We start from the raw sequence: 13162 nt of genomic DNA on the forward strand, positions 1-13162 counted from the left end.
AAAAGGAAAGGATCTTATATTATCAATCAACCGCTCGAGCAATAAATGGAAAATACAGAAAGTTCTGTTTGATACTGTTTTAACGACGAGGTGGAGTTGTATGCTCTTCACAAATCATAGATGCATGCCACATTATGCGGTCGGCACAAACACACGCACACACCTACGTTCACATTTATTTGTGTGGGGCTTTGTGTGTTCTACAATCTATTGTTATTGCCATAATTAAACGCTGTGATGTAGGCCTAGGCACGAATACAAATAATGCAATTAGACATCGCGTATTTATCAAAACAAAATGATTCATAATGTATGTGGATAGATTTGATGAACCTTTCTTTATTATTTATTGATAATTTAAATGACTAATGGGTGCTACAGTTGTTATAAGTATTTAAATGAGTTCCATTTTGGTTTGCTGAACATGCCGAATGTACCAATTGTTGCCAGTTTGACCAGTTCTCAACTGCCTCGGGGGGCTGCATTGGATTTGTTTGGCACTCAGCCGGCCTGCACTCACTTGCTGAACTTAAGACCAACTTTAAAAACAAATAAAAGAGGCAATAAATAATTAAAAGGTTTTAGATTATTTAATTTATCAATTACCTGCACCGCTGCGTGGATTCTTCATTTTTGTTGGCTTCTTACGCACCTCCGGTTGGTTCATGCCGCCACTGCCGCTGGGTCCTGGTCCATGTGTATCTATTTGCATGCTCTCATCACTGTCCGACGCCTGACTCTTCAGCACCTTCTTCAGACTTATGAGCTAAGCAAGTGTGATAAAGGTTCATCACTCAGAACTAACCTGCTCTTTATTTGATTTGCACTCACCTCCTGCTCGATGCGCTCCTTGTTATACAGCCGCTTTGCTTTCTCGGTGTTAGCATACTTAATCTGCATATCAATGCAGTTGGAGACACCGTCACAGGAGTTCACCCAGGCCTGCAATGTCTCCACAATCTTGCCCGTGTAGCCCGGTGGAATGTCACGACCCTGAGCATAGTCAACTTCCAGAATGCGTGTGTTCTGAAACAGTTTGCCATGTATTATATCTATAAGAAAAAACGTTAAAACGGGTTTAAGAAATTAATTCACTGCTGAGTTTACCAAATACCAAGTAAGAGCGCTATTTACTTAAATCTTATTTTTTAATCAATTGTAAACTCAAGTTATAATCAACAACAAATATATTTTCATAACTTATTTGTTTTACTTGAGCAGGCTTCTAGTTCACTATGATTCTTGTATAGTTTAGTTGTGTTTTGGTTCTATTAGTTCTATTACTTGACGTATAGTATTTGTTCAAATATCAACAATTTTTGATACTGAAGTATTTGTTTGAATTTTGAGCAGAGTGCTTGTAAAACATAATTGTTGTGCTTGTGCAGCCCTCTAGTATTTACAATGAGAAAAGACCAATTAACATGTCAAAAGTTTACCTAATTCGTTATTGTTTGTATGTTGTTATGTCTATGTAATTTCACAATATTTCCGATAAAATTACGTACAAAAAGTTGGAAGCTCTCCAATTCCATTTAGCTAGCCAATACAATATCAATTTATAAACAGTAATTTCTTTTCTACCTTTATTTATTTGTGAAAAAGTTGCAATCAATATCAATTAAAGTAAAAATCCAAATATCGTTGATAATTTTCAAGTGACACTAATGAAACACAAAAACTTTATCAAATCCTGCCCAATTGATAAAATAAAATCTGTTGTATATATTTTACGGCTACGACAAGCATAGCCCGAAGCTTATGTGATTAGCTTTGTATGTCAATTACCAAAAGCCAGTTGAGAGTTTAAGCCATCAAATGCAATGCGCATCAGAGCAAAATCTGGTTTGAAACTCAAAACTGTTTTTGTTGTTAGTAATTAGTTTGAAATCGCTTGGGCAGTTTGTGTTTTAACTGGATAACGGTAGATTAGTTGAAATTTTCAATTGGACAGTTTGTTAAGGGTTTGATAAAGTGTGGCATAAGCCACAGTCAGTGGAATAGTGTCAGTTCCAGGCATAACAGTTTAACGAATGCGCCAAAATGATAGCCTATTTTAGAAACTTTTGGCCACGGCAAACTGAACCCATTAAACGTCAAGGGCGTATGCTCCTTTTTAGCCATGCCTAAGCTTAAGTTAAGACCTTAAGCGCATTTTGACATTGACTTAACGGCCACTTGGCCTTGAACGTGCCACATAGTCCGGGGCAAGTTTAGCCATAAATACAACTCCCTTCACATACGCACATGCACACATACATATGTAGGATAGTCTGTTGAAGAGATTCAATTACTGCCGAGTCTCCATCTATGCTGTGACAGTTCACATCGCCCCGGGCATTTGCTTTAATTAGCTTAAGAGCAGGCATTTTGATTGAATTTGACGCCTAGAAGTATGCAACAAATAATTGAAAGGCATGCTGTAAAATAAAATAAGCTAACCGCCACAGAAAGCGCCTCCACCAACGGCAGGCTGTATAAATGTGGGCGTGCCACATGTAGCCACAAGTGTTGTACAATTCTGCGGCACATTTGGCGTTGACATGTGTCTTGCTTTTCGCCCACAAAATATGGGTGTCTGTTTGAAAGGAAGAGCGGCATGCAAACTCAACGGCAAAACAATCAATCATGCTTTTTTCTGCCCTCCACTTTCCGGCCAGAGAGTGCCACAAATTGTGCCAAAAATGGTGCGAATACAGAGTTGAATTCTGACTGGTATTGTCTGAGGCGTGGTATCTGGCTGTTGCCTCGGGTCTCTGGTTGTTTATACCCTCTGTCAGCAAATGTGTATTAACATTTTTAAAGTCTGCTTTAAGACGCTACGAAAATAATAAAATATACATGGTAAAATTCAAACACTTTCACTTAAAAGCTTGCAAAAGAAGTTTTTGAGTATCTAATGCCAATTCTGAACAATAACAGAATCAGATAAGTATGACCAAAGTGTTGAAAATATAGAAAGATTTAATGAATGCAATCATAAACTAATAAATTATTTATTTTTATAAATTGAAACAATTTTTCATTTATGAGCTAACAAAAATAGTTCCAAGTATATCAAAAAATTTGTAGGTACTCATTATTGGTAAATTCATGCTGTACTATATTCAATTCTAAGAAAAATAACAAAGCCCGAAATTTTATTTTTAAAGCTCTTAATTTTACGAAATATCTTGACAAATTATACTTTTCATTAAATCATACAGTATTCAATATTCAATTTCCACTTACAGGATGCTCAACGAAGCGACCTGTGTAAATACCAGCAGTCAACGAAATATAAAACTGAACATTATAGAAACTTTACACACACCTGTCGCTGACAGCTTTAGCTAAAGCTGTCTACCATTCTTGTTTTTTTTTTTTTTTTGCTCAACGAAAATAAAATGAAAACTTATTAATTGAAAATTCAGAATAGCGTCAGCAGGCGACAGATAAGGAAGATAGGTAAAAACAAGCGCCAAGGCAACTTGTGCCATCAATATTAAGTCAGTTCCCAGCAACTATCGGAAACTTTTCACCTAAAACTGACAAAGTGCTGGGGCAGATTCTGGAAAACTTTCACCGTCCAGGTTACAATAATGACCTGAAATGCCCTGAATGTATGCAATGTACGCACAAAGTAATCAAAAACAGGTGCACAGCCAACGTGTAAACGGTGCACATTCTTTATGCCCACATCCTGTATTTAGGTAACCATTCAAGTGCAGTGTCTGCAACAACAACTGACTTCCAAGTATTGCAAATCCAAAAACGCAACAAATAGAACACAAACTCAAAGGCTCAAAAACATTTTGTATTATGCGCAATTTTGCTTTGAGAATAAAGCAAAACGAAAACTAAATGCCACGCCCAGTGTCAGCAGTTTTCCCAGAAGCAGCTTTTTCATGAAAATCAAAACAAACAAACAATTCAACATCTATATTAATACGCTCGACTTGAATATACCCTTTAGTGCTGAGTATGCTTTAATGCATAGGAAAGAGAAAACGACTTTGTTTTATACTTTAACATATAGTTATACAATTTTAAATGAAAGAGCTAAAATCAGTACAACCTTCTTAGCTTTAGCTACAGGGTAAACGACGGCAAAAAAGTGCTGTATATATTGTGACGCATGGAGATTTACACCACAAATAGATTTTAGGAGCATGTTGCGCTTATTTTAAGCGCTCTTACCTTGTCGCACTTGTTTTAATTGTTTAAGCTTTATTTGAATATGCAATTTTTGTATGGTAAAAGCTAAAAGCAAAGGAAAAAAAAGAGAATATACAAAAAAATACAAAACAGAAACACAGAGCTTAGTTAAAAAGTTGATGCAACTGACAACGGATACAAATACCCGTACTTGAACTGTGTTGATGAGGGTTTAAAACTGTGAGCACAGAATGCCAACCACAAGAACATCAAATTAAAGGCTGTGATTTCAAGCAAATGTGCCTCGAAAAAGAAAAACCACGACTCTATTACTTTTTGTGGTAGTTTTAGATTATTCAGGTAAAATACATTAAATATTTTTGTATTATCAGGCTTATTCTATGTATATAGTATCAATAATTAGGTTTAACAATGGGGAATTAAAAAATGTGCCCGAAATTAATCATGGAACAAAAATTACGCTATCAGAATCCAAGTTGTTTTCACTAAAATTACCGAAATTCAATTATAAAACAGCATTTAATTACTGTTCCCATCTCAGACTTGCACTCCCTTTTCCCCCTCAAGACAAATGATGCTCTAATGGGGCAATGAAACGTGAGGCAGACCAAGGAGCAAACATTAACGGCATGGAGAGCGTCTAAAAAGCCTACAACAAACAACAGGAGTCGTGTCCTGTGGCGCCCTCAAGCTGCCTAATGGCAGCTTATGGCACCAGCACACTCAGCCCAACCACCCATCAAAATCTGATTCGCGTTTACAGCGACTAATAGTATGCAATGCTTTTTAGGCGTTGAGATTGTCCTCCCTCTTGATGGCTCAATGATGCCTATCATAACATAAATCTTGGCCATTGCTGCAGGCGTGGGATTCACTTTGGATTTGAAAAGCAATTAAACAGGTAGTCCGACTGGACAACATGGTCAAAGTAGACAGCCTGGATGCCAAGTGCATGTTATTTATGAGAGCTCACGGCTTAGACTTGTCACTTTGTTTGCTCTGTTGATTACTTGGATAATGGATGCCATGAATCCATTAAAAAAAATTGTGTTCTATTTGCTGAAGGTTTTCGCTTTGCTGCAATTTGTAATTGGACGCTAAAAAAAAATTAAGAACTGGAACTGGAACTGGAACTGACCAGTATTACAACTGCAGTTATTCCATTCATTGTTTTGGCTCAAGGCCCAAAAGTCAACACCAAAACCCGAAATTCCATGCGAGTTTTCTAATCAATGCGGTTTTTTACATTGCTTTAGTTGCGTTAAACTTGCTGCAGCCGGACCAAAATAGTTAGTTAGAATACTGTACGAGCTCAGCAAAAAGTAATCAAAAATGGTGTGAGATTACAAGAGTGGAAAAGAGAACGCAAAAAAAAATTTGGTTTTACCAGCAAAGGATTTTGTATAAACCGCTAGAGCAAACGCAATGTGCAGCTGCTTTTCGAAACTGTTTCTGTTTTTCTGTTTGTGTTTAGCTTTAACAATGCATTCGTATAAGTATAGAAAATTAGCTACAAAATGCATAAATGCAACAGCTTTAACTTTTCAAACTTTACAGAAAATAGATTAAATGTATGTCAATTATATCAATCTTCTGTTATATTAAGTTCATTTTTACACATGAATCAACATTTGAATATTCAAAATAAATATTTTACAGTAATTAAAAGAATCCATTATAATTACTGTCAAAAGTATGTAAAAAAGAACGTATTTAAATGTACGTGTATGAAGAAAGTCATATATTAATTTATAAGAATGATTCAGATGGGGAATTTTTTTCTATTTTGACAAGACTGTCACTACTCTACTGACTATCAGAAAAAAATTCATTTATTCCTCTTTCGGCTAGACATGCTGAACATATCTGTCGTTTTAATTTTATTCCAATTTTTGTTCATGAAATAAGACGCAAAATAATAAAATTAAATAATGTTAAAATAAAAAGAGTTTGCCTAAAGAAATTTGTTCGATTAGTCTAAGATAATTAGCTTAGCAGTCTGAAGCTTCTTGCTTGTTTTTTTATATTAGATAAATGGCGAGTTGTAAACATAAAGTGGAAACTTAATCAAAATTTATCCCTCAAAAAATTGTTTGTCTTTTTTTTTAAGAAAATAAATCATTAGGGCAAAGTGTTTAGGCAGCTGTCGACACAGCACTTAAGGCGCAACTGGTGAGAGTGGATATTGGTATAGTCGGACGTCAGATTGACTGTTGGTCCGACAGCGACCCACGACCCACGTCACTTAATGAATCCGGCCAAACACGCGCCACGGCCGGTCCAGAGGCTCGAGAGGAATGTAGAACTTCTCGCAGTTCTGGCTAATCAAGTGCATTGACTTGTCAGGGGTTGGGTACAATCGAGAAACATGACACGACTTTATTTGGTATTCGTTCCAACTGTTACCAGACAGCAAGTCCGGCTCGGCTATTCGGGGAGTGGATTCCACCTCACTGAAGACAATTTTGACACCTTCTCAGCTGTTGCTCTTGCTGCAGCCTACGAAATGCTAATTGAGGCGAGCTCGTTGTTTGTTACACTGTTTAAAATGTAGAAAAATTAGCATTTCATTTCATTATGAAGAGTTTGATGCGAATCTTGACTACCTTAACTTATCTGGCAGCGGGAAAGTGATGTGGGACTCACTGTGATGGTGATTAGACAAAAGGTTATTAAAGATGTTTAAGCAACATCGACCTATTATTTAAGTTTAAGTGTACAATCTTATAAAAAATATCAAATTGCATGAGAGACGAACTATATTAACTTCATCTGACGATAACTTACAAAAAACGCGAACTTTCACCCATGAACTTAACGTGACTTCATTTAATTATAAATTCAACCTCAGTCGTTTTTTTATATTTTGATTCAAATCAGTCGACTGAGGTCACGCTCAAATAGACTTAAAATGCGAACTCGTTCTCGTGTAGGTGTCGTCTGGGGTGCTGTTTACTTAAACTTTTTCAATTACAGCTTTAATTTGCATAATAATACTCAGTAGTCAATAAAATTGACAAAAGGGTATGCCACACTTGTGCATAGAGGCAATCTAAAATAATCTCATAAGAATACAAATCTGATTTTATAAGCAGTCACTGCAGTTAAGTCCATATATTTCTATTTACTCTGTGTACAGAGTATTAACTACTCTTTATTATATTCAATATTTGTAGCATATTTCTATTAGATCGCTCTCTCTAGATAACTCTTGCGGTTTACCCGACACACTAATTAACCCACAAAAGTAACTTGAACGCAAAGATAAAATTTCACTTTGCATATTAAATACTAAGTGCAAACAATTTAAATTTCTCCGGTTTACAATATTAATGTCAATACCAGCAATAAATGGAATAATTCAATGCACAATTCAGTTTACAATTGACATACATAAGGAGATTAAAAAATCAGATTCCAAAAAAAGGCAACTATTTCACGTAATTTAAATTAATTAAAATAAAAAATAATAATAATAAATAATCAAAATAACAAATGTATATAAACCCTAACATGTATCACAACTACACAAATTAAACTGTCATAGAAATAAAGTAAATATAATTTGTATTATTTAAATACTATGTAGCATACACAGCCAAAGGCCCTAGTTAGTAGCCAGTGCTGTACCCTCTCGTTAGGTTAAAAATTTAATTTGTAATCTAGCTTTAAAAATAAATAAATCTCTTTCTGGCACTCGGGAATAATACCATACAGCATACTCTTCTCTCACCTGCATAAATAGCCTCAATGATGATGTCCTCCAGGTGTCGAACATTATCGATTTCCAGTTCATTCAAGAGCACCGCATAGGGAATACTCTTGGTTTTGATGGCCAGCGAGACGATGGTCAAGTGCTGCAGCTTTTTCTGCATTGCCGGCGTCAATTCAATGTAATCCTGCTGCTGGGCACGGAACTGTTTGTAGGTGCCGTAGGCAAAGAGATTCAGCGTGTTGTAGTACTTGGCATCGGGGCCATCCTTTAGCTGCAACAAAAGCAACAACGTGTTGGGATTTCCTTTTGATATATAAATTTACATTGCACTTACTTCAGCGACATTCGGCTCCGCTAACAACTCCCCAAACACAAAGACATTCGGAGCGTCCAGCACTTGTTTGATGACATCCAACAAAGCGGCGCCGGTTGCATTTTTTGCCAACACGCAGAACTGTTGCAGAAAGGTCTCCTTGTTACTACTGGGCTCCTCATCGCCAAGTAGCATGTCTTGTGCCATTTTGATTATATTTTTAAGCACAATTTGTTTTTCCAACTTTAATTGCACAGCTGCTCAGCTATCGTTTGTACTACTTTGTGCACTATCGATATAAACGGGTCAATTGATAAATATCGAAGGAAGATATGCTGCTAAATATCCCAGAACTGAGCAAAGCAATACGATGTTTTGAGCTGCATACACATTTTAAGCTATCGATATCGTCTAAATAAACAAGTATATCGATATATCGATATCTCGTCAGCAACAGCTGTTAGCACATGCTGCATGTCGCAAAGCTGACTGCTATGAGTAGTGACAATAGTTGCCACTGATTTGGCGCGCATTCAATAATTTTCAATTTGCTAGCATTTGTTGAGTTTAAGAAAATAAAGTAGAATTACAATTTATACAGATTTCATTCTAAAATTTCTTATATATACATTGTATTATTATTGAAACTCGTTTTTGATGTTATATATTATATATCAAAAGACATAATACACACTCACATGGTAACTATGAACCTGCTTGATGTAGTAATCAAGTGCTCAACTCTTTTTGGCACTTTTTGAAGGTCTTTCGACCCTATAATGCTTAAATTGTAGTAACTTGCCTTTTAAAACACTTTGCACTTTCACACATTTCTTTTGCCCATCCTCAAACACAACACACTCAATGGAGTTCAATCTTCAGGGAGCGGTTGTAAAAATGCCGGTAGCCATATAAAAATTTACCCCTCAGCGACTTGCATTGGCAAACTTTTTGTGCGTCTTTCTACTTTGGCCACACTTATTATTATTTGCCAAGTCTGCATAAAAGATATAAAAAAAGGTGCAGGTCAAAGTTGGAAACCCTTTATTATGTGGCGCCGTCTGTGAGGCTTCTTGGAACGGGACCGTTGGGGATTTGCCTGCTCATCGATTATGAAAAGTTAAGCAAGGCGCATATAAAGGGTCAAAGGCCTCAGGGGTCAAATGTGGGATTCGACGCCTATAGATCAGCTTTATGCAGTCGAAAACACACTTTACTGTCAGCATACTTATTGGGCTTAAAATAATCAAAAAAAAAGAAAAAATAAGAAATAAAAAAACAGAAGTCATTATATTTTTTGCCATTTCCTGTACGCTTTTAGCCTTGGCGTATCAAGGCCAATACGCAACATGCAGCATGAAGTGCAAACCATTGCAAATTTTTGACCACTTTTGTTCATTTGTCGGATGAGCTGGGCAGAGAGTGCAAATGACATTTGCAGATTTGAAAATAGTCCAGTTTAACATGCATTCCAATTGGATTGTCACACCCGATCCAATTGGCAGACGCGTATTTTATTGGATTCCTGTCGTTTCTGTTTGGCAATTTGACTCTTTTTCGGATATTTGCGGATTTTGTGAAATGTATCGTAATTAGTTACACTCAATTGGGCCAAACTTTATGGTATTTGGCATTAATTTGACTTTGTGTTTTCTGATTGCTTTTTTCATTGGAATCCTTGCTGGACTTGTGGCACGCACAATTTCCGCTGTCGCCCAGCTCGGAAAATATTGTGTCATCGTGAACAAGTTTCTGTTTTGGTATTCTACGTTTTTAATGTCCAGTCATTAATTTGACACACAATGACTTGCCAGTTGGCTGTTTCTTTTAGTTTGAGGTTAACAGATTCCACGCAATCTTCCCAATTCTCAGCCGCAGTCTTCACGATAGCACTTCCTCAGAATTGTGATTTAGAAACGCAATAAATACTATAGAATTCATTATTGCTTCTCGCCCGAAAATATCCATTATTGGTTTAACTATAAATTATTAATCTTGACGGCAGTTTTTTCACAGTCATTCGACATTTTTACTTTAAGGCTAAAAATAATAAGCACTCCTTAAATGATTAAAATTAACGTCAAATTCAACTCTGTTTTAACATTTAACATTCACATTAGTATATATATATATGTTATTAATAAAGTCAAACTCAGAATAAATGTTAATTTAAATTGTTTTACCAATATTTTACTTGATATATTACAACTAAGATAGTTAAAGTTTATATAAGCGTATAAAATCTAAAATTAAAGTAATATTATATCAAAGGCATTGAATGTCTATAAAAAGAGTCGAACTCAAATAACTCAAAAACTGTTTTGCTGTGTTGGAGGAGAAGTAAACTGTTATACACGTACAACGGTGGTAGAACAGTGTGCTAAAAGTGCTTCGAAAATCCGCCCACTTCACCTCCCTTGAGCAACTGATGAAAGGGAAATGGCGGTTGGCAGCTGCCTTTGGCTTATCACTTTTATCAGCAGGACAATACCATTGTGGATTGGGTGCGGGAGGGGGTGGTCCAATGTTCGTTTGACCTTGTCTGTGTGTCGTGCGCTGCTCATTAGGAATAAAATTGCTCTTTATTCAGTGCGTCAGTGTGTGTTCCTGTATGTGTTTGGTTTATTTGTCTCACTTTGCGGTTTGTGATTGTTTTTGTTGTTCAAGTTATGCTTTTGCTGTTGCTGTTGAAGTGCTTATAGTCACAAATGATCAAAATTGTATGAATAACAAAATGTACATACGAATATGAAAGTGTGTTTATGTATTCCCTTTTATACATATGACTACTTCCAATTGACTTTGTTTAACCTGATATCGATTTAATTATTTATGAAAGTTTGCTTTAACTTTATTGCTATTGTCGTTGCTACAAAGTAAAATGTATACTAACTCGAAAGTCCTGTTAGGACCTTTTCGAGTCTCGGTCAACATGTAGCAAATGCAATGTGCAACAATGACGTCGAAAGTTGCCAAAGGAATTCCATGTGTGCATCCTGTGAACAATTCCAATGAAAAAGTAACTTTTTCTTGATTAAAGTTGCAATAAAATCCTTTGATATATAGTATATAAGGTTCAACATCCTTGTTTAAATTTACTCAAATGTAGTTCGAATAAATTGCAATATTTATATTGGTAGGTAACGATAAGTAATTAATGCTTAAATCCCTTCATTTGTGTGTAAACAAAATGAAAAATGACTGCATTAATTCTTGCAATTTTGATTTATGGACTAAAGATTAAATCGGCAATGTCGATAATTAAAAATAACTGGGCAATGTATACTTCCACAATAATTATAACAAAGTAATTACTGAGCTTTATATGAAAACAATTTATTGCTTATTGGATAGTTAATCAAATAACTAGTTACAGTATTAATTTTTTTTTTGTTCAAATTAGTTCATTTTTGTTTATTCATCGGTATGAAATTAAATTTTAAAATATAGATTTATTAAATTTGTCTAATAAAAGATTTAATATTATTTTCAATGAATAGAATTAATTTTTATTGTATATAATTATGTGAAATTAATAATAAGTTTACTCTCACGTTTATATTTTTTGAAGACAATTATTAATTGAACTCCTCAGTATGCATTACAAATTGAGAAATAAAGTTAATGTTATGCTAGTCGATAATCATGTGAATACCCCCAAAAACTCAATTCAATACTGCCAGACAATGTTGACAAACACAATAGAAATCGCACAGCACAAATCACAAGTAGTTATGCAAATGTCAATAGAAAATGGACAGAACTGCAACAAATATAGAAACTCTCCCAATCAAATTTAGACAGAAATGGTCATCTAAACATGCAAATGGATCCCATATGCATACATACGTATATTTGTATAGTCAGTCAGGCGTCACATACGATTTTGATAAAGTTGTTTATCATGCTGCCGCTGGGGGAAAATCAAAATCGCAAAATATAAAGCAATAGGAAATTTGTGGATTGCCCAATGGAAAGCTGAAATGGAAACTCTCCGTCGAAACAATAAAATCGTAAAATTAGAATCCCTTTATCACATTTCATTTGAATGAGCTTTGTTACAATCGTCCTGTAATTACCATCGACTTTAAATATTTAACCTTTATTCCATCCGTGAGCTAACTAGATATTTATAATTGACCATTTTATATATTATATCTTCTGTGCTATAAAAACTCACACATTTTACAATATTATAATGGGACCCAAAATAGCTTAAGTATCCCGGAAAATCAAGTCGAGCTCTGGCTGAGCAAAGGCCATCAATTTCAATCGGTATATTGGTTATTTTTAGGATGTGTAACATGTTGACTAAGCACCTGGAAATGTTTGCCAGTGCCAGTTTAACAATCATGTTCGATGCCTAAGCCGAAGTCTTTACCTTTCAAAGGGGATAACAAAAATTGATGAATGTTTTGCATGATTTGTTCTAGTACGGATTAGGCCCAACCGAAACCAGTGAAAAACTTGGCATGTAAGTAAACACAACACAACCAGCAAAAAGTTTCGACAAAAGCTACAAAGTAACAACAAAGAGCAAAACGCCTGCATATAAAACAAAAATAGAAAAAAAAAACAAAACAAAAAAAAAAAAAACTCAACGACAATCTCATCCGGCAATCCAGCCAAATGAAAAAACCTATCAAAACAAACGATAATGTTGCTGCTGATGTGGCTGCTGCTGCTGTCATTGATGATGTGAACGATGGATAATAAGGATGTCGGAATGTGAATGTGTGTATGTGTGTGTGTTTGTGCCCCAATGCCACTTTAATGACACGTGAGGGTTTTATACTTTATCCTCATTCCGATGTTGGAGTATGTGTTGATTGCCACAGTGGATATCAGCAGCAACAGCAACAGCAATTGGTGATGCACAAGTCAATTGGTCAGCAAACAATAAAATCAAGCGGAAAATTGACCAAAGTCGCGCCAGGCGAAGCACCTACACAATGTACTCAGTCCTCCAACATATA

At 35.5% G+C, this 13162-nt stretch overlaps 1 protein-coding gene across 1 annotated transcript; it reads right to left on the reverse strand.

The window, feature by feature from the left end:
- Positions 1-306: 306 nt before the first annotated feature.
- LOC117785134 (COP9 signalosome complex subunit 7) lies at positions 307-8463 on the reverse strand. Its single transcript, XM_034623037.1, has 5 exons — positions 8208-8463; positions 7892-8144; positions 832-1052; positions 607-766; positions 307-539 (listed from the first exon to the last, which is right to left on the reverse strand). Exons 1-5 carry the CDS (start codon positions 8391-8393, stop codon positions 517-519), a joined length of 843 nt encoding a protein of 280 aa, XP_034478928.1. The 5' UTR covers positions 8394-8463; the 3' UTR covers positions 307-516.
- Between the last annotated feature and the right edge of the window lie 4699 nt (positions 8464-13162).

This window comes from Drosophila innubila (genome assembly GCF_004354385.1).
Source record: "Drosophila innubila isolate TH190305 chromosome 2R unlocalized genomic scaffold, UK_Dinn_1.0 1_C_2R, whole genome shotgun sequence".
NCBI classification, from domain to species: Eukaryota; Metazoa; Arthropoda; class Insecta; order Diptera; family Drosophilidae; genus Drosophila; species Drosophila innubila.